Genomic DNA, 21,400 nt, shown 5'->3' with positions numbered 1-21,400 from the left:
TGGCCTGGGAGAAGCCACGATATTCAAACCTGTACCCTTGACTGCCCCCTGGTGGAGGGGGTGGGTGAGCCCTGAAGCTCAAGGACAGCAGGCTGGCCAGGCATTTTCCTCCCGGTTTCTACAATCTGGCCCTTCTTCCCTCTCCTGCAATCCCTGCTCTGGTCCAGGGTCCTCCTCTCTGGGATCTCCTACCCCAGTTGGGCCCCCTCTCCTTCGACCACCCCCCCCCCCGCCCTCCAATAGGGCAGCCAGGCAGTCAGAGTGTCATGCTAAAGCACAAACCTGACCTGTCCCTCCCCTCCCCTCCCGCTCTGAACCTGCCATGGCTCCCCAGTGCCCTCAGGAGAAAACTCAGGCTCCTCTCCGCGGCCTTTAAGTCTTTTTGTTGAGCTCTCCAGCCTTCTTCCCATGACTACTACTTCTTCTTCTTCTTCTTCTTCTTCTTCTTCTTCTTCTTCTTCTTCTTTTTTAAATATATTTTATTGATTTCTTACAAAGAGAAAGGGAGAGAGATAGAGAGCTAGAAACATCGATGAGAGAGAAACACCGACCAGCTGCCTCTTGCACACCCCCCACCGGGGATGTGCCTGCAACCGATGTACATGCCCTTGATCGGAATCGAACCTGGGACCTTTCAGTCCGCAGACCGACACTCTATCCACTGAGCCAAACCGGTTTCGTCCTTCTTCTTCTTTTATTTTTTAAAAAAATATATTTTATTGATTTTTTTATAGAGAGGAAGGGAGATGGATAGAAAGTTAGAAACATTGATGAGAGAGAAACATCGATCAGCTGCCTCTTCCACACCCCCCACTGAGGATGCGCCTGCAACCAAGGTACATGCCCTCGACCGGAATCGAACCTGGGACCCTTCAGTCCGCAGGCCGATGCTCTATCTACTGAGCCAAATCAGTTTCTGCCATACAGCTTCCTTTTGTGTCTTAAAGTCTGCCTTCGAAAGAACAGTAATGAGGAATGGGACTAATCCATGATTCACAACTTGCTGCATCTGGTCCTGGCCGCCAGCTGTGATGTTTGACATTGTCCATGTAGCTTCCTTCCGAATATTAGTTTTGGAGCTCATTAGCAGGCTGGGAAAGATAGCAAGTGCTCCCGCATCTATCACAACCTGCGTCTGCTCATCTGTCCCAGGGACAGTATTTCCTATGGCTCTTAGTGCAGGAGTCACAATCGGCAATTCAGTAGCTCCTAAGAGCTTCACAAGTTGGGGCACAGCTCCTGTTTCACAACCATTTCAATCCGTCCGCTTGGACCATCAGTAAGGTAGGAAATGGCCCAGCAGCCATCTGCTAATACTTCTGGACCATCATGATGCAGCAGACAACCAAAGTAGGAAGAATTTGCTCAACGGCATCTAACGGGGGTACAGGATTCTTTTTTTTCTTTTTTTTAATATATTTTATTGATTTTTTACAGAGAGGAAGAGAGAGGGATAGAGAGTTAGAAACATCCATGAGAGAGAATCATCCATCAGCTGCCTTTTGCACAGCCCCTACCGGGGACGTGCCTGCAACCAAGGCACATGCCCTTGACCAGAATCAAACCTGGGACCCTTCAGTCCACAGGCCGATGCTCTATCCACTGAGCCAAACCAGTTTCGGTGGGGGTACAGGATTCTTGTTGCGACAAAGGTTTGAAAGTGTCCAGGTCAGATTACGTAAGGAACCACATGCTAAAGATGACATATCAGGAACTGCAAGAGGAGCCAGCAGTGGCTCAATTGCACCATACTTGCTAACCAAAACTGAACCATCACCTGCCATGTTTCCTGGAGCCCATACATACGGCTTGTTCACTGCTGTGAGCGTGGGGAGGTGCCAACAGGGAAATGCATGCTGGGATAGCACCTCCGTCTACGACAGCCTCGGTCTGTTCCGAAGTCTCAGAATCAATGTCCGTGAGGGCCCAAGCAGATTCAGACTGGATGGGACTACAATCAGCTCTGCCCAAGAAGGACACAAATTTGGGGATCGAACCAGCCCGGATTATGTTGTCTACGGGTGGCTGTTTTTCCCTAAAAAGCATTTTCTTTGCAGCCTGAGTAGCTTGGAGCTGGCTTTCCAAATTATTGCTATTTTGCTGAAACCGGTTTGGCTCAGTGGATAGAGCATCAGTCTGCGGACTGAAAGGTCCCAGGTTCTAATCAGGTCAAGGACATGTACCTTGGTTGCGGGCACATCCCCAGTAGGACGTGTGCAGGAGGCAGCTGGTCGATGCTTCTCTCTCATCAATGTTTCTAGCTCTCTATCCCTCTCCCTTTCCTCTCTGTGAAAAATCAATAAAATATATATATATATTTTTTAAAAAAAATTGTTGCTGGGACCGGTTTGGCTCAGTGGATAGAGCGTCGGCCTGTGGACTGAAAGGTCCCGGGTTTGATTCCAGTCAAGGGCATGTACCTCGGTTGCGGGCACATCCCCAGTAGGGGGTGTGCAAGAGGCAGCTGGTCGATGTTTCTCTCTCATCGACATTTCTAATTCTTTGTCCTTCTCAATTCCTCTCTATGTAAAATCAATAAAATATATTAAAAAAATAGAGCTTTAAAAAAAATTGTTGCTATGTATGCCTTTGACAATGTCCTCAACAGACCAACGCGCAGTGCCCTGGTTGTTTCGCTTTTCCTGCAGTGGGGAGGTAGCATCATCAGGAAATGAGCTCGCCTTTCTCCTCTTCAGCATCTGGCCATCCTTCTTAGCTTTCCTCGGCTCCACATTGCCTTCTATTCAGCGCTGCCTCATCTCTGTGCGGTCTTTCCCCTTGTTCTTGAATCTGTTCAGGCGGGCAGCTGGCCAATTAGCATTGTCGTTGGTGGGCATGGCTATGAGACACAGGGAGAAGCTCCACACAGCCGGCTCAGCTTTCACAGGAGACCGTGCGTGGAGGACGGGCTGCGGTTCGGTTGCTCTGAGAATGTCTACCTTGGGTCAACCCTGAGACGGTGTCTTCCCATGACTACTTCACTCTCCAGTCTCTTCCTACTCCCTCCCCCCCACAACCTTGAATCCGGAAGTTTTCTCTGCTTCAAATGCTTCCACCCACTTTTTTGTTGAGGCTTCCAAGCCCATTTCAAAGCTAGCTCATTCATTCATTCATTCATTCATTCATCCATCCATCCATTCAACACGCATTTCCTCTCCTGGATTGTGATCTCTTTGAGAGCAGGCTGGGGCTGTCTCAGTCAGGGCTGGGTCCCCAGCATTGCCCAACATGGTTTGACACAGACCGGAGTTCAGTTCATTGTGAGGACTTGTTATGTTCCAGGGCTGGGCTTGGCAAGGCTGGGGACCTGGGTGGCCGAGACAGCCTGGCCCTGGCCTTATGGGGCTCAAGCGCAGACCCAAATAGGGTGACAGACGAAAGGAACAGAAACACAAAAAAAGAAATAGTTAGAAAGACAGAGGTGTAAAGAAGCTGAGAGAACAACAAAATCAGCCCGGCCGGTGTTGCTCAGTGGTTGAGCATCTACTTATGAACCAGGAGGTCAGGGTATAATTACCGGTCAGGGCACATGCTTGGGTTGCAGGCTTGATCCCCAGTAGGGGGTGTGCAGGAGGCAGCCGATGGATTAATGATTCTCTCGTTGATGATTCTATCTCTCCCTCACCCTTCCTCTCTGAAGTCAATAAAAATATGTTTTAAAGAAGAACAACAGCCCTAGCTGGTTTGGCTTAGTGGATAGTGTTGGCCTACAGACTGAAAGGTCCCAGGTTTGATTCTGGTCGAGGGCATATGTCTGGGTTGCGGGCTCCATCTCCAGTGGGGGTGTGTACAGGAAGCAGGCGATCAATGATTCTCTCTCATTGTTGATGTTTCTATCTCTCTCTTCCTCTCCCTTCCTCTCTGAAATCAATAAAAATATACTTAAAAAAAAAAGAAAAACATAATAATAATAGCCCTAGCTGGTTTTGCTCAGTGGATAGAGCATCAGCCTATGGACTGAAGGGTCCCAGGTTCGATTCCAGCCAAAGGCACATCCCCAGAAAGGGGCGAGCAGGAGGCAGCCAATCAATGATTCTCTCTCATCATTGATGTTTCTTTTTTTTTTTTTTTTAATATATTTTATTAATTTTTTACAGAGAGGAAGAGAAAGGGATAGAGAGTTAGAAACATCGATGAGAGAGAATCATCCATCAGCTGCCTCTTGCACACCCCCTACTGGGGATGTGCCCGCAACCAAGGTACATGCCCTTGACCGGAATCGAACCTGGGACCCTTCAGTCCACAGGCCGACGCTCTATCCACTGAGTCAAACCGGTCTCGGCTCATCATTGATGTTTCTATCCCTCTTTCCCTCTCCCTTCCTCTCAGACCATTAAAAAAAAATAATGATGATGATAGGTACCACCCTAGCCAGCTTGACTCAGTGGAGAGAGCATTGGCCCACGGACTGAAGGGTCACAGGTTCGATTCCAGCCATGGGCACGTATCTGGGTTGCAGGCTCCATCCCCAGCCCCAGGAGGGCTTGTTCAGGAGGCAACTCTCTCACATCGAGGTTTCTCTCTCTGTCTCTCCCTCTCCCTTCCACTCTGTTTAGAAATCAATGGAAAAAATATCCTCAGGAGAGGATGAACGAAAATATGAATAATCACAGGTACCAACGAATGGGCATTTTACCTGTATGTGTCTCATTTAATCCTCACAGCAAACCTGCAGCAGAGGTATTTCCATCTCTGTATTCCAGATGAAGAAAGTGAGGTTCCGAGAGGCTTGCTCACGGTGACACAGCTCATACGTGATGGATCAATGACCCAATTTCCAGGCAGAGACACAGAGACAGGAACAAGAGAGAAAAGCAGCACGGAAAAGGGGGGCTAGAGGCAGAGAGAAAGGACGGAGCATGACCTTGAGCCCTGCCCCCTCTCCTCCAGCGTCCCCCTCCCCGCTCCCGCCCTTGACATCTCCCTGTGAGAGCCCTTGTAATAAATCCAGCTCCATTAGCTGTACCCAAAGCCATGTGTTGAGCACTCCACAGGCGTGAGCTCACTGAGTCTGCTCTTCTCCCCGGGGAGGTGGGTGCTGGGATAACTCCCGTTTTTTGCAGAGAAAGAAAAGCCACGCTATTTGGCCAAGGTCAGTGTCCTCCCATGGATCCTGATACCTCAAGGGCAAGGCCTAACTCATCTCGGTGCGCCGCCCCCACTGCCTCCTGCCCCCCGAACAGAGCGCCTGCCAGCCTAACCTCCTGCCCGCGGCTCCCTCATGCACGCCCCGGCTCCACGCCCCCAGCACACGGATCTCGCAGGATCTGAACTCCCCGGGGCCCCCGCAGGCCTCTGGGGAGACTCGGTAACAGCCCTCCGCGCGCGCACACACACACACACACACACACACACACACACACACACACACACACACACACACACGGCAGCCTGCGGCAGGTCTGTATGTGGGAGTGTGGCTCCCGCGCTCCCAGGATCTGAGCTCATGGGGTGCAGGGTGGAGAAGCAGGAGTCAGGGGAGGCAGGAGATCTGAATCCCCGCTTTGTTTCCATCGGCAACACGATTAGCTGTGATCATCGACCGCATCTATTTTGGTCGCCACTTTGAGGCCATTATTGATTGTGGAAATTAATAAAGGGAAACCTCACTGACATGGGCTTCAGGAGGCCAGCAGGGGGAGCTCTCGCACGGGACCGCTGGATGTCAATTACAAGAACAATTGTCAATTGCACCCTTCCACAGAAGGATCCTTGAGGATGGTCGGTGTCAGGCCCCAACGGGAGAAGATGTAGAATACATTGCAGCTCCGACAAGAAATCATCTCCCTGAGCCCTCGCTTTTCTCCAATGGACTTCATTTTCTTTTTTCAAATATGTTTTTTTAATTGATTTTTATTTCATTTAAAAATATATTTTATTGATTTTTTATAGAGAGGAAGAGAGATGGATAGAGTCAGAAACATCGATAAGAGAGAGTCATCGGTCAACTGCCTCCTGCACACCTCCCACTGGGGATGTGCCCGCCACCAAGGTACATGCCGTTGGCCGGAATCAAACCTGGGACCTTTCCGTCCGCAGGCCAAAGCTCCATCCACTGAGCCAAACCGGCCAGAAATTTATTTCTTTTTAGAGAGAGGAAGAGAGAAGGATAGAGAGATAGAAATATCACCGATCGGCTGCCTCCTGCACACCACTCACTGGGGATCGAACCCACAGCTCTGGCATGCGCCCTGACCAGGAATCCAAAACAGCCACCTCTTAGTTCCTGGGTTGCTGCTCAATTGCTGAGCCACACCAGCTGGGCTCTCCAATGGATGTCCATTCAAAAGAACTCCTGTCGATGTTCTCACACTCTTTCCCCCTCCCCCATAAAATAACATTTCTCTTCTTTGGTTGTCGGACTCGCCTATGAATTGGCTATGGCTTGCCTGTCTCAAATTGCAACTCCTTACTGTTCCCAAATAAATCCATTTTCCATTTTTGCTGGTAAAAATAACTTATTTTTATATCAATAGAAGCTTGGTGCCTTACATGTAGGAAATAAATAGGGGTTGCTATCATCTATATGCCTGCTGTTGGCCAGGCACTGTACGCATGCATGATTTATATCCGTGCCTCGATGGGGCTTGGCTATATGACCAACAGCAAGCATCTTCCCACAGCCTCATGGCCCTATAAAACCTGGCGGGCCCTTACCTTCCTGATCTCATCTACTTCTGCAGCTTTGTTTTTACCAGTCTCCTTGCTGCCCCGTGTATATGCCAAACTCATACCTATCTCCAGATTTTTAAAAAAATATATGTTTTATTGATTTTTTACAGAGAGGAAGGGAGAGGGATAGAGAGTTAGAAACATTAATGAGAGAGAATCATCAATCAGCTGCCTCTTGCATACCCACAACTGGGGATGTGCCCACAACCAAGGTACATGCCAATGACCGGAATCGAACCTGGGACCTTTCAGTCCGCAGGCTGACGCCCTATCCACTGAGCCAAACCGGTTTTGGCCCTATCTCCAGATCTTGGCACTTACTGTTTTCTCCCCCTGAAAAGTCCCCCCCTGCCACCCCAACTCCATGACTGATTGCTTCCTTCTTTTTTTTTCAATCCTCACCCGAGGATATTTTTTCATTGATTTTAAAGAAAGTAGAAGAGAGAGGGAAAGACAGAGAGAAAAATCGATGTGAGAGAAACACATCCATTGGCTGCCTTCTGAACGCGCCCTGACCCGGGCCTCGGCTGGGGAGGAGCCTGCAACCAAACGGAGGTACGTGCCCTTGACCGGAATCGAACCTGGGACTCTCTGATCCTCAGGCAGACACTCTATCCACTGAGCAACACCGGCTAGGGATGCATCCTTCTTGTTACTACATCTCACCTCAGATGTCACTTCCTCAGAGAGAGCTTCCGTGGCCCCACTCTTTCTAAATTAGCCTCTCCTTTCTTTCTTCCTTCCTTCCTTTCTTTCTTTCTTTCTTTCTTTCTTTCTTTCTTTCTTTTTTTTTTTTTAAATATTTTATTGATTTTTTACAGAGAGGAAGAGAGAGGGACAGAGAACCAGATACATCGATGAGAGAGAAACATCGATCAGCTGCCTCCTGCACACCCCCCACTGGAGACGTGACCTCAACCAAGGCCTGTGCCCTTGACCAGAATCGAACCTGTGACCCTTCAGTCCGCAGGCCGACACTCTATCCACTGAGCCAAACCGGTTTCGGCTAGCCTCTCCCTCCTGTCCTTAATCATATCACTTTGTCTTATTTCTGTAATACCAGGAACTGAAATTATTTTACCAGCTTTGTGCCTGCTTCTTCATCTGTAAAATGGTGATGAAAGTAAAACTCATGGTGAAGATAACCGAGTGCTTGGCACATAGTAGGTGCTCAATAAATGTTAGCTATTATTATTATTATTGTTATTATTTGTTTTGTGGATAGTAGCTTACATCCTCCACATACTGCAAGGTACAGGAGAACAAAATAAACTCCGGGATTGACTTGGTTACTACTGAAACTCCAGAATCTAGGACAGAGCTTGCCCTATGGTAGGCTTATTTATTGATTTGAGAGAGAGAGGGGAAGGGAGGAGAAAAATAAAAACCATTGGCGCTGCCTCCTGCGGACCCCCACCAGGGGTCCTGGCCTGTGCCCTAACAGGCAGCCTCTCAGTTCCCAGGATGACACCCAACTAAGTGAGCTACATCAGCCACCACTCAGTGAACGTTTTTAATATTTTTAAATATATTACAAAACGACATTAATTATTACTAGACCTAATATATATAGTTTTTATTGATTTCAGAGAGGAGGGGAGAGGGAGAGGGAGATAGAAACATCAATGATGGGAGAGAATCATTGATAGGCTGCCTCCTGAACGCTGGAGGGCATCGAGCACAGCCACGGCCCTTGGCCAGAATCCAACCTGGGACCCTTCAGTCCGCAAGCGGACGCTCTATCCACTGAGCCAAACCAGCTAAGGCTCAGTGAACTTTTTTTTTTTTTAATGTATATTTCTTTATTGATTTCAGAGAGGAAGAGAGGAGAGAGTGATAGAAACATCAATGATGGGAGAGAATCACTGATTGACTGCCTCCTGCACACCCCCCACTGGGGATCCAGCCTGCAACCTAGGAATCGAACCCGTGACCCTTCAGTCCGCAATGAACGTTTTTTAAATGAATGAAAGAGGTAGGCGCGATAGAAACCCCGTGTGCCCTCTCCCGGTCCCCATAACACACACACTTTCCAGATGTGGAAACTGACTCTCAGAGTCACAACGAGAAAGCGGTGGAATCAGGAATCAAACCCAGATCAGCCTGGCTCCAAAGTCCCGTGCTGAATTTCAGGGGCAGCCTGTGTCTCCAGAGGCAAATCTCTTCCCACGGTGGGCTCGCTTCCCCTCCCTAAACGCGGGCCGTGTCTAGCTAGCTAGGTTGGGACTCTCCATGGGGACTTGGGGCCTTTATTTTTTAAATCCACTGTCAGGTGTTCTACCCTCCCGTCTCCCCCCAACTTCGAAGCCAGCTCCTACAGACACCGCCAGCTGGCCTGGCGTCAGAGCCGGACCTGGGTCCGAACCCGGACCGGATAATGAGGTTGTGGGAGATCAGGGCTGAGGGGAGGAACTAGGGGCGGCTGATAGGAAAGTGGAAGGAAAGATGAAGAAGGTACAGACTTGGGGGAGGGGCCTAACCTCCGGGGGCGTGGCTAATCCTATAGGAAGGCTGGGTCAGGGGTTCTGGGCGAAGCATCACAGCCCTCGGGGTCTCCCGCAGGACTCCGGGGTGGAGTTTAGGCCCCTGTGGGCGGGTCTGGATCTAATAAACAAGGGCTCTCAGAAAGGGGCTAGAATAAGGGTCCCAGGGCGGAGCTGGTGGACATCTGGGTGGATTTAAGATCCCAGAGTCGGGTTCTAGTCTTGCAAGGGGGCTTTTGGGGAATCCAGGAAAAGACTGGGGAGGAGGTTTGGGGTGGGAGGAGGGGATAAGGGAGCATCTTCCCCCTCCCGATCCTCCTCTCAGAGTCCGGGCTAAGCCTATGGCTGAAAAGCAGGGGAGGCCCCGCCCCTTCCAATCCTCCTGCGTTCCTATTGGTGGAAGGCCCTGCGCGACAGGCTCTCATTGGTCCTGAGCGGACAAGGTGGGGGCCTAGAGAGACTATGCGCCGGTGGTGGGCTGGACCAGACAGTACCGGGGGTGGGGGGACTCGACCCAACCAATCCGGCCTGAGGATTGTGTTGGGGGGCTCAGCAGGGGGTGTCCCGACACCCCTTCCCCCCTTTCTGGGCATCCTGAGGGATGACCCCGGTGCCAGGCCCGGCGCCGGTCGTCGCATGACGCCGGGCAGGCCGAGCCGGGGGATGCTGGAACCAAGGGTGTTGCTATGGCAACGGGAGGCAGGGCCTGGGGTGGGGACCGGGCCCGGGCTGGGGCCGGGGGTGCCGGCGGCGGCTGTGTCGGGGCGATGGCGGAGCGCGGCCCGGCCTTCTGCGGCCTCTACGACACATCCTCGCTGCTTCAATACTGCAATGGTGAGATCCGCCCCCCTCCATCCTTCCGACCCTGGCCCTGCCCCAGCCTCCTGCTTCCAAATCCGCATCCTCAGCCCTTGCTGAGGACCTCCATTTCTCTCCCCGAAGGGCTCTGACCCCAGAGCAAGGTCCCCATCCTTAAAGCCCTGATCTCAGACCCCACCCCACCTCCCTGCTTCCACCCTCCTCTTCTCTCCCCCTTCCCCGGGGGGGGGGGGGGTTGAAGAGGCAAAGGCCTGGAGGTCTGGAACTCTGTCCTCCCTTTCCCCTCTCAGTCCCCTGGGACCCTCCCCTTCTCCCTGGCAGAGGGATAGACAGATTGGGGGGAGGGTTGGGTTTGGTGTGGGACCTGGGAGGACCACCAGAGGACTTCGCATCTACTAACCCCCCCCCCCAAAAAAAAAATCCTTAGGCCCCACACCTCCCATCCATTAGGACCCACTTCCTACAAATGAGTGCGACACACACCAGGAGGGCCATCGTGGGGGTCCGGCCCAGAGGAGGGGTGCCGGAGGCAGAGGGGAGGGGAGATGGGAGGGAAACGGGCACTGAGGGTGGTCCCCGGGCAGGAGGGCTGAGGGTGGGGGAATGGTCTGGAGGGATCGGAGGACCTGAGTCATGGTTTGGTGGGGGCAGGCCGAGGCCTCAGAATGCAGCTGGCCTCTCTGGGTGGGGGCCGAGGGGCCGAGGGGCCAGCTCCTCTATCCACTCAGGAGGCTTACCCCCCGCCCGGGGGCACGCTCCCACTGCAGGGGCACGGCCCACTGCAGCTGGCAGAGCGTCAGGACGCTGGCTCATGGTGTCCTCCATGCCCTCCCTAAGACGCAGAATGACGGGGCTGATGGGCTGTGCGCCCATAAACAACTAACTTAACCTCTCTGAGCCTCAGTGCCCCTTCCCCTCCCCTCCCAAAATGGCCATCATAAACACAACTACTAGAGCTGCTGGCAGCTTTGGGTTCCACAACATTGGAATGTGCTACGCATCTTGCCATGAACGGTGCCAGCCACACGGAAGCCCTCTAGAGCAGATCTCATTTTTGGGTAGCATTATTCATGGCAGGAAGAGGGGGATCGATACAAAGAGACGATTGGGCCCTCCTGCCCCTCACCTACGGGCTGTGTGACCTTCGGAGGGTCTCTGTGCATTTCTCCAACTTCCGTCCCTAGTTTTCCTCCTTCGCCTAGGTGATGCCGGCGGGACCCTGGGATCCCCTCCTCTTGAGTTCCTAGCCTTGACAGCTTTCTCCCCTTCCTTCCCCCCACCTTAAGAAGCCCCCACCTTTCTCTGCAGGCCCAGGCACCCGGCCAGAGGCACTGGGAGGGGGGCAGGGCGGGTGAGGTCTGGCAGGCGATTGGGTGCCCCTCCCTCCCGGAGCGGGTGGGGTTGGGGGGAGCGAGGGGAGGGACCGAGAGCTGCACTGCGGAGACCAGCCGACGGGCAGGGCAGCCTACAGCTTCGGGATGGCAGATGCGACCTCCACGCCCAGTCCCCGCTAATGCTGCCGCCTTCAAACCCGCCCGGCTGGGAGCCAGGCCTTCCTCGGTTGTGGTCAGCAATGAGTCTGGGTATGAGTGGTCTGAGGGGAAGGGGAAAGGGGGACCACCGAAATGGGAGGGAGGGGCGACGGAGGAGTTATTTGGCTGCATCCAAGGGATGGAAGGAGAAGGAGAAGTGAATCTAGGGTGTGGGGTACAGAAGAAAAAAAAAAAAAGAGGGGGGACAGGTAAGAGAAGCTCCGATTAAAAAAAAAAGAGAGTTTGGATCTCCTGGGTCTGCGACGCGCTACCTGCAACCCTCGAGTCCGCCGCCAGGGGCCGCACGAGCTCCGTCCTCGCGGGCGGCGGCGCTAGGGTCCAGCCCGCAATGGGGACCGAAGGGGAAGAGGAGGGACCAGGCGTGACCTTTCGGCTTGGAGAGTCTTAGAAACAGAAAGAAGAACTTAGAACTCGCGATAAGATATTGATAGTCTTCGGGAATCCATTCTAGAACCTTGGTGCCACTAGGAACAAGTTGATGTCATCTTTTCAAAGGCTGATGATATCACTCATAAATATTTAACGTCTTAGTCATAGCATCTTCAAGCCGGGGTCGAAAGTCTATTGATTCGTTCGGAGCACTGTTAGCAGAGAGGAGGGGACTTCCCTCAGGTCCCACCTCCGGGGCGCTGAGCGGAGGAGAGTGGCGAGGGGTGAGAGCGTGGGGATTTCCTTCCCGCCCGAGCCCTCTTCCTGGCCCGTCTCCAAGCGCCCCAGGCCCCTGGCTGCGGGAGAGGAAGGGAGCAGCGTGGCCGGCCCGGCTTAGAGCCCGGGTGGCAGGAGGGACGCCTCGGCGTCGGAGCTCCCGGGGCCCCCCCGCAGCCAGCCCCGCTCCCCCCGCCTTCTTGCAGATGACAATTTGTCCGGGACGAGCGGCATGGAGGTGGACGACCGCGTGTCGGCGCTGGAGCAGCGGCTGCAGCTGCAGGAAGACGAGCTGGCGGTGCTGAAGGCGGCGCTGGCCGACGCGCTGCGGCGCCTGAGGGCGTGCGAGGAGCAGGGCGCCGCGCTGCGGGCGCGGAGCACCCCCAAGGGCCGGGCGCCCCCGCGCCTGGGCACCGCCGCCTCGGGTATCTGCCTGGGCACCGCCGCCTCGGGTATCTGCCTGGGCACCGCCGCCTCGGGTATCTGCGCTAGCCTGCGGGGATGAGCCAGGGAGGGGCGGGCTCGGACCTCACCCTCACCTGCTTCTGTCCCCTCCCAACCCCATCTCTCCTAGTGTGCCAGCTCCTCAAAGGCCTTCCCACCAGGACGCCCCTCAATGGCTCCGGACCCCCGCGGCGCGCGGGCGGCTACGCCACGTCCCCCTCCTCGCCCAAGAAGGAGGCGAGCTCCAGGCGCAGGTGAGGCGCAGGCGCTGGGGCCCCAGCCTCCTCTCCGACCTGGTGGGGAACAGAGCGTATATGGAGAGGGATGGACTCGTGTGCCGGGCCGCCGGCGGTGGAAGGTGCCGGGAGGCCCTCGCCCCCCTCCCGCCGCCGCCCGCTGGCCTCCCGGGACCCGCCCCCACTGGGTGCTCTCTCCGCAGCGCCCGCCGCTACCTGTCACCCGAGCGCCTGGCCTCGGTGCGCCGCGAGGACCCCCGCAGCCGCACCACGTCCTCCAGCAGCAACTGTAGCAACAAAAAGGAAGGGTGAGTGTCGGAGGCGGGGACATGTGAGGTCGGGACCTCAGATAGGCGTCGAAAAGGATGGGGGATGTAGGGTGATGCCCCCGGCCACGGGACCATCTGGCTCAGAATGCGGGGACCGTGCCGGAAACGCGGAGGGACCCATCGGAGACTGCGCGGTGGAAACTGAAGGCCCCGGAGGCGGGGCCAACGCGGAGGGGCGTGGCCAAAGCCTTCAGGGACTCGATTAGAACCTGGGCGGGGATAGTCCGATTAGAACCTGGGCGGGGATAGTCCGGGTCTGGGGGGTCGGGGGAGTAGAGTAGAGGTCAGAGAGGAGCTGGGTCTGTGGGCAGAGCGAATGAATGAATGAATGAATGTAAAGGAGAACTCCCATGGACTGTCTCAGGTGTGGGATCCAGGGCAGAAGCCCCAGGGGAGTTTCTGCAGGGAACGGGGGATCCATTCTAGAACATGGGTGCCACTAGGAATAGGGGGGTGTCATCTTTCGAATGCTGATATCACTCATAAATATGTACCATCTTAGTCACGGATCTTCAAACCCTCCTCTCTCCTAACAGTCTACTACGTAGGAATCCATAGACTTTCGAACCTGGTAGGGGCGTGATTGGAATTTGAGGGCGTGGCCCGAATGCCAGCCTGGGCCGAATCAGAACCTGGGGCCGGGGTCACTGGGGCAGCACCCAGTGGGGGCGAGTCAGGCCCAGGAATCCGGGTGGGGCAGAGCTGGGGTCAGGGCCCCTCGGAAATGGGCGCGGTCGGAGGCAGGCCTGGCCAGTCTCCGGATGTGGAGGGACTCCCCTGGAGGACGGGGTCACGTGAAAGGGATGCCTGGCGGGACCAGAGGCGGGGAGGTCAGTTGTCCGGAGGCAATCAACTCTGGGGCAGCAGCGGTAAAGTGGGTGTGGTCGGAATGTTGGCCGTGGCCTTACCGAAGGAATGGGCGTGGCCATGGTGTAGTGGGCGTGGCCAGGGCTTGGGAGCAAGAGCAGGATTAAAATACAGACCCATTTCCACCCCACTCAAATAACAGCAAACACGGACATAGACTTGTTGATAGATGAAATAGAGAAGGGCCGGAGACTGGAATGGCAGGACACAGGCTTTATTGGAGGGAAGAGTCCCCCTGCCGGCTGCTTCCACAGAGAGGGGCGGAAGAGAGCGAGGCCAGGGTACAAGCAGCTTTAAGGATAGGGGACCGGGGTTTGGGGCACTCAGCACACGCTGATTGGTGATTAGGCACCTAGGGACTTAGGAATCGGAATGTCTGGCCCCAGGTGGGGTTTACGTCTGTCCGTCCACTGGAGGAAGGGAGGATCTATCACTTGTACAGGCACTGCTCCAGGCACCTACCATGAATTAACCAATTTAATCCTCGCAGCCGCCCCGGAAAGTAGGTATTCTGTTATCCCCCTTTTAAAAACGAGGAAACTGAGGCAGAGGCTGGGCAACTTGTCCACCCTGCTCGGCAGCGGCAGGGCTGGGGTTTGGACGCAGGCAGGCACGCCCCCGAGCCTATGTTCTCAAACAACACTCTCCCCTACCCCTCCCCATCCCACCCCTCAAAAAAGAGCCGGGTATCAGGACCCCCCGCCTGGGACCTGAGACCCGGTGTGGCCCGCCGCTCCCGGGTCGGCCGCGGAGGGCGGGGCGGGGCGCGGCGGCGCGGGCGCCTCCCAGGGCCGGAAGCGGCGGGGCCGGTCCCGGCTCCACCCCCGGCCGCGAAGCTCCGCCAGCCGCCGCCATGAGTAGCTTTGGAGCCTGGTGAGACCCTCGCAGACCCCCCCAGACCCCCCTCCTCTCTGCGCTCCCGGGGCCTGAGTCCCAGGCCTCCCCCTGGCCGGGGACCCAGGCCCCGAGCATCCCTCCTCTCCGCCGGCGGAGGGGACCTGGAGACACGCCCCTCCCCTTAGCCCTCCACGCTTTCCTCGCTGCTGGGAGTTTGGGGCGCTGCGGGGGTGGGGAGCGCGGGGAGAGCCGTGCTGCTGAGGAGGGAGGGGTCCCCGGTGACTCCCCTCTTCCAGGATCGCGTTGCTGCCGCTCCGTGCTGTGTGACCTTTGGCGATCACTGCCTCTCTGGGCCTGTGTCTTAGGCTCTGCACGTTCAACCGAGCAAAGCACACGGCCTGCAGAGAGGCAGCGCTCCGCTCCTGTCGCGGCCCCCGTTCCGTGTGCATCGGAGGCCCCCCTCCCTCCCGGGCGCGGTGGGGTGAAGCAGCGGCGTCTCTCCCTTGATGAACTGCTCCCTAATAAAAAGGATTAACTTTTTTTTCCCTTCTTGTTCTGTCCTGACAGCAAAACCAAAGAAGCTATCTTCAGCGTGGGTAAGTGAGGGGAGAGGGAGGGGCTTGGTTGGGGGCTTGCTGGGGTGAGACCCCCGAAGCTGGAGGTCTGGGGACCTGGCTACTAGGCTTTTACTTCTCTGGCCTCAGTTTCCCCACCTATTTTTTTTTTTTAAAGTGAAGCCTGTAGGGGAGAGGAAATAGGGGTGGGGGGCTGGTGCCAGCACCTGACCTCCCAGGGTGTTCTGGCAGAGGAGGGCTCCGTGAAGATGTTCCTGAGGGGCCGTCCTGTGCCCATGCTTATCCCGGATGAGCTGGTGCCCACCTACAGCCTGGACACGCGCTCAGAGCTGCCTTCCTGCAGACTCAAGCTGGACTGGGTGTATCCTCTTGCTGTAATCCCCTCCCCCGCCTTCACGTCCCACCCCCCAGTCAGGAGGGAAGACCTCAGCACATGGAGCGTCTTTGTACTGAAGACGGGTCTTCCCGGGCCCCTAAGGCTGGAGGGGTCAGGATGACCTGGAGTCAGAGGGGGCAGTGGAAGGCAGGTTAACTGAAATGACCTTTTTAAAAAAAATTTTTTTAAATATATTTTTTGATTTTTTCACAGAGAAGAAGGGAGAGGGATAGAGAGCTAGAAACATCGATGAGAGAGAAACATTGATCAGCTGCCTCCTGCACACCCCACACCGGGGATGTGCCTGCAACCAAGGTACATGCCCTTGACTGGAATCGAACCTGGGACCTTTCAGTCTGCAGACTGACTGCTCTATCCACTGAGCCAAACCGGTTTCGACTGAAATGACCTTTTATGGTTCGTTGAAATAGCAAATGTTTGCCGGGTGCCTTCCATATGTCAGATTCTCTTCTGTTTGCAAGCTAACCTTTTAAAGCTGGGGGTGGGACACACACACACACACACACACACACACACACGATAGCACAGAAGCCAGCAATTAAATAAACAAGATGGTTTCAGCCAGTAGTAAATGCTGGGAGTACAGTATCCTAAGCTCATCCGAGGGAAATAAGGATTTCTCTGAGGAGGGGGCGTGTGGCCTGAACTGAACAGTTAGGGAGAACTAAAATGTTCCAAACAGGCCTCTGCAGGTCCCAGGGCGCCGTGTCCAGAGCCAGCGTGGTGTAGCTGATGAACAGAAGTTGGTACTGGTTAAGAACCTGTCTATGGAGCCGGGCACAGATGGGTTGAAACCCCAGCCTCGCCTCCTGCTAGCTGTGTGACCCTTGGACAAGCTACCTTGCTTCTCTGGGCTAAGTTGCCTCCTCTGAAAAGTGGGGTTCATGATCTCAATTCACGGGGCTGTGAAACAAGGCATAAAGGTGCTGAGCTTGTAATATGTGCCCCATAAGCAGGGGTTATAAAATTAAAACTAATCGTTATCGAACACTTATATGCCAGGCACTGCTCTATGACCTCCTGATTCATAGGCCAATGCTCAACCACTGAGCTACACCAGCCAGGCTGTTCTAAATTATTTGATGTATAAATATGTTGAATAGCATGTCCCTTCTCTTTTGTGGAGTTGAGAATTTTTACAACCAGTGGCTTCCAAGAGCTCTCTAAGGCCTGCAGGTTGGGAATTACTACCAACTAACCCTAAACCTAACCCTAACTTTCCAGATGAGGAAACTGAGGCTGAGAGAGGGGACTGAGCCCTGTCCCAGGGAGTCAGAACTCTGACTCTGGACCCCAAGCTTTCCCCAGAAGCCCACTGGAGCTGGGCTCAGCATCCATGGGACCTACCCTGTCTTCTCCTCTTGGCCTTGGTTCCGCTCTGGAGGGGGCAGGGGTGTCGGGGCCCAGGCTGTCCTCGAGGCAGCTGGAAATATACTTGCGAACAAGGAACACCAAGCCGCCGTGCCAGGATGAGCTTGACAGCATCAGAGAGGCAGCTGAGAGCAAAAGTCAGCATGGGTCTCATGTCCCAGCTCAAAAACGACTCTGAGGTGGAGCAGTGCCTCCCAGTACCCACTGGGGTTGGGATAGACATGTGGGCATTCATTAAAATCTTTTCTGAACGTTTTCTGGGGCTGGGGGCCCAGCGGTCACTGTGACAGTGTCTGCCTGCCCTCCTGGGCTCACCGTCCAGTGTGGGGACAGACTCCTGGACAGTGACAGCTCAGAGTGGGCAAGGCTGGGATGGGGCAACCCCGAGGGGGCAGCTGTAACTTCTCAGAGGAGGAGTTACAGAAGTAAACAAAGCTGCCCGGAGTGCCCCACCATGGAACTCGTCTCACTGGGGAGGAGGATAGTTAGCAAGTCAACCAGATACTTACTAAGTGGGTAAGTGCAGAGGAGGAGGAGGAGGAGGAGCAGGAGGAGGAGCAGGAGGCGTGGTAATGACCTTGGCACTTTGAGAAACTCTAAGAACAGTCCAGGGAGGCCAGGAGCCCTGCTAGAGCCCAGGAGGGGCCAACCAGGCTGCCAGGAGGAGTGTGGGCTTTCTCCTCAGAGTCCTGGGAGCCCCAGAAAGTTCTAATCGGGGGAGAGTTCACCATTCCTTCAGCAGATACTGGATTCATGCAGGGGTGGGCAAAAGTAGGTTTATAGTGATGAGGACGTGAATCAGCTTGTTCTTGAATCCTTATTTATTTATTCATTAATGATTGTATTGCTTATTTTTTATTATTGTTAACCTACCTTTGCCCACCCCTGAATGCCCGCTGTGCACCAGGCCCTGATCTGGGCGTGGGGGATACGGATGTGAACAAAATGGACAGACAGCCTTGCCCTCCCAGAGCGCACACTAGCCCAGGGGGCAGGCCATTAAGTAGATAATAGCGCTGGATGCTGCTGAGTGCCCGGCGGGCACAGAGATGCAGCGGGGAGGGCTGGCAGCAGTGTGGGGCGTGAGTTTGCAGTTTCGGAGAGCAGGGGCGGGAAGGCCTGCCCAGGAGCTGACAGCTGAGCAGAGAGGAACTGAGGGGCCACGAGGGCTGGAGGGGGCGGGGGGTGGGGGTGGGGGGGACTGGGGGAGGGAAGAGCCAGGACTGAATCTTCAAAGTGCAAAGGGAGGATGGCTCCTGGGACTGGAGCTGAGGAGGGGGAGGGGAGAGGAGTGGGCCCACATCAGGTTAGGCCTTGGGCCTGGGCTTTTGTTAGGACTTCGGCTTTGATTGTGAGTGCGGTGGGACCCACCCACAGGAAGTTCTGAGGAGAGGAGGGGTGTGGGCGGGATCGGTGTGAATGGGTTCGACTGCGTCCCTGTGGGCAGGAGGATACATCCATTTCCCGTGGCTGCTGCCATAAATGACCACAAACGAGGCGGCTTAAAACACCAGAGAGACCTTCTCTCAGCTCTGGAGGCCAGAAATCCCGAACCAAGGTGTCAGCCTGGCCCCTCCCTCCGAGGCTGGGAGAATTTGTTCCTGTGTGCCTCCTAGCTTTCGGCGGCTGTTTGATGGCTCCCGGAGTTCTTTGGCTTGTAGCGGCATCACGCCAATCTCTATCTTCACAGGGCCTTTTCTTTAAAAAATATATTTGTATTGATTTCAGAGAGGGAGGGAGAGAGAGACAAGCATTAACAATGAGAGAATCATTGATTGGCTGCATCCTGCACGCCCCACATTGGGGATCGAGCCCGCAACCTGGGCACGCGCCCTGATCTGGATTTGAACAGTGACCTCCTGATTCAGAGGCCAAGTCACATGGCCTTTTCCACCCCTGAGTCTGTGTCTTCTCTCTCTCACTCTCTCTCTCTTTTAAGAAAATATATATCTTATTGATTTTTCACAAAGAGGAAGGGAGGAGGATAGAGTCAGAAACATCAATGAGAGAGAAATATCTATCAGCTGCCTCCTGCACACCTCCCACTGGGGCTGTGCCCCCAACCAAGGCACATGCCCTTGACCGGAATTGAACCCGGGACCTTTCAGTCCGCAGGCCAACACTCCATCCACTGAGCCAAACCGGCCAGGGCTGTATCTTCTCTTTATTTTATTTTTATTTAAAAAAATATATATTTTATTGATTTTTACAGAGATGAAGGGAGAGGGATAGAGAATTAGAAACATCAATGAGAGAGAATCATTGATCGGATGCCTCCCACACACCCACCATTGGGGATGTGCCCACAACCAAGGTACATGCCCTTGACCGGAATCAAACCTGAGAGACCCTTTAGTCCGCAGGCCAAGGCTCCATCCACTGAGCCAAACCGGCCAGGGCTGTGTCTTCTCTTTATAAGGACACTTGTCATTGGGTTTAGGGCTCACTCAGATAATCCAGTTGATTGCATCCTCAGTCACACCTGCAAAGACTCCTTCTCCTAGTGCAGCCACAGCCTCAGGTCCCGGCGTTAATATTTGGGGGGCCTACCATCATTCAAGCCCCCGACGGCGGGAGCTTGGAAGCAAGAAAACCTACCTTGTTATCTGGTTGAGTTTGGTAGTCAGTCGGCACACGCAATGCCAAACAGGCTCCTTAACCAGCCCGGGCATCTCCAGCTATGGCTACCGGGGCCGAGACTGCCGCGCCAACCTCTACCTGCTGCCCACGGGGGAGATCGTGTACTTCGTGGCCTCCGTGGCCGTGCTCTACAGCGTGGAGGAGCAGAGGCAGCGGCACTACCTGGGACACAACGATGACATCAAATGGTGAGGCCTGGGAGGGCCTGGGGAGACGCTGCGGGGACGGTATTGGGGTGGGGTGGGGGTGGGGACAGTATTGGGGGTGGGGTGGGGGTGGGGACAGTATTGGGGTGGGGTGGGGGTGGGGACAGTATTGGGGGTGGGGTGGGGGTGGGGACAGTATTGGGGGAGGGGTGGGGGTGGGGACAGTATTGGGGTGGGGTGGGGGTGGGGACAGTATTGGGGGTGGGGACAGTATTGGGGGTGGGGACAGTATTGGGGTGGGGTGGGGGTGGGGACAGTATTGGGGGTGGGGTGGGGGTGGGGACAGTATTGGGGTGGGGTGGGGGTGGGGACAGTATTGGGGGTGGGGTGGGGGTGGGGACAGTATTGGGGGTGGGGTGGGGGTGGGGACAGTATTGGGGGAGGGGTGGGGGTGGGGACAGTATTGGGGGTGGGGTGGGGGTGGGGACAGTATTGGGGGTGGGGTGGGGGTGGGGACAGTATTGGGGGAGGGTTGGGGGTGGGGACAGTATTGGGGGTGGGGAGGGAGTGGGGTGGGGTGGGGTTGGGTACAGTATTGGGGGAGGGTTGGGGGTGGGGACAGTATTGGGGTGGGGTGGGGATTGGGGACAATATTGGGATTGGGGTGGGGGTGGGGACAGTATGGGGGAGGGGTGGGGGTGGGGACAGTATTGGGGTGGGATGGGGGTGGGGACAGTATTGGGGGTGGGGTGGGGGTGGGGACAGTATTGGGGGTGGGGGTTCCTTGGTGACCTGCCGGCTGAATTCAGAGCGGAAAAGTGTGGATTGATTATATTTCAGATGTTGGTTAATTTTCTCAAATGCCAGGATATTTCACTTCCTTTGAAAACTAGCTGGCACCCCAGATAATCCAGCCGTCTGTTGGACCTACTTGGTGTGGCCACTCATTTTTCTTTTTACTTATTTATTTTCATTGATTTCAGAGAGGAAGGGGGAGAGAGAGAGATCGAAACATCAATTTTGAGAGAACCATTGGTCGGCTGCCTCTTGCACCCCCCAGCCTGGGGATTGAGTTCGCAACCCTGGGCATGTGCCCTGACCAGGAATAGATCCTGACACCCGCCAGTATGCCAGCCAACACCCTAACCGCTGCATATACCGGCCAGGGCAGTGGCTGCCCCTTCAAGTGGGTGCCCTCTCCTGGCCATTTGTGGTACAGGCCTTAGCCCTTGGGCCCTTGAATTGGAGACCACAGGCCCAGGTCTTGCTTCTGAGCTGGGGTACCCAGAGGGTACCTCCTTATTGATACTGTGTATTGACTAAATAACTCAGTCAAACAAGTGTAGAATGAATAACCAGGCATTATGCCCTTGACCGGAATCGAAC

The 21,400-nt window shown here is 55.0% G+C and overlaps 1 protein-coding gene, 1 long non-coding RNA gene and 1 pseudogene across 7 annotated transcripts in view; 2 read left to right on the top strand and 1 right to left on the bottom strand.

Annotated features, from left to right (window-relative positions):
* The window catches only part of LOC311633529, a 211,137-nt gene that overhangs the window by 28,494 nt on the left and 161,243 nt on the right, over nucleotides 1-21,400 (top strand). The gene's annotated exons all lie outside the window — the stretch shown is intronic.
* On the bottom strand, nucleotides 893-2,872 carry LOC311633811 (importin subunit alpha-1-like; annotated as a pseudogene). The gene is made up of 3 exons: nucleotides 2,586-2,872; nucleotides 1,604-2,100; nucleotides 893-1,375 (listed from the first exon to the last, which is right to left on the bottom strand). The product of its transcript is annotated as an importin subunit alpha-1-like (transcript).
* Nucleotides 8,254-21,400, top strand: part of EML2 (EMAP like 2) — a 30,770-nt gene continuing 17,623 nt past the window's right edge. The window contains exons 1-7 of one of the 5 annotated variants that reach the window (XR_014796958.1): nucleotides 8,254-9,989; nucleotides 12,379-12,651; nucleotides 12,747-12,870; nucleotides 13,056-13,160; nucleotides 15,453-15,481; nucleotides 15,692-15,821; nucleotides 19,907-20,056. Coding sequence is in view for 4 of the 5 variants with exons in the window: in XM_084905876.1 (XP_084762002.1) it covers nucleotides 9,842-9,989; nucleotides 12,379-12,651; nucleotides 12,747-12,870; nucleotides 13,056-13,160; nucleotides 15,453-15,481; nucleotides 15,692-15,821; nucleotides 19,907-20,056 (959 nt within the window). In the remaining variant the exon portion in view is untranslated. Of the gene's footprint in view, nucleotides 9,990-12,378; nucleotides 12,652-12,746; nucleotides 12,871-13,055; nucleotides 13,161-14,840; nucleotides 14,922-15,452; nucleotides 15,482-15,691; nucleotides 15,822-19,906; nucleotides 20,057-21,400 lie in introns of those variants that run through there. The other 4 variants (XM_084905876.1, XM_084905878.1, XM_084905877.1 and 1 more) reach the window with 4 other exon arrangements.

Source organism: Pipistrellus hanaki (assembly GCF_964339955.1).
Source record: "Pipistrellus hanaki genome assembly, chromosome: 15".
Taxonomy (NCBI): domain Eukaryota; kingdom Metazoa; phylum Chordata; class Mammalia; order Chiroptera; family Vespertilionidae; genus Pipistrellus; species Pipistrellus hanaki.
Note: the sequence above shows the minus strand (reverse complement) of the source record. Positions and strands in the feature narration are given on the sequence as shown.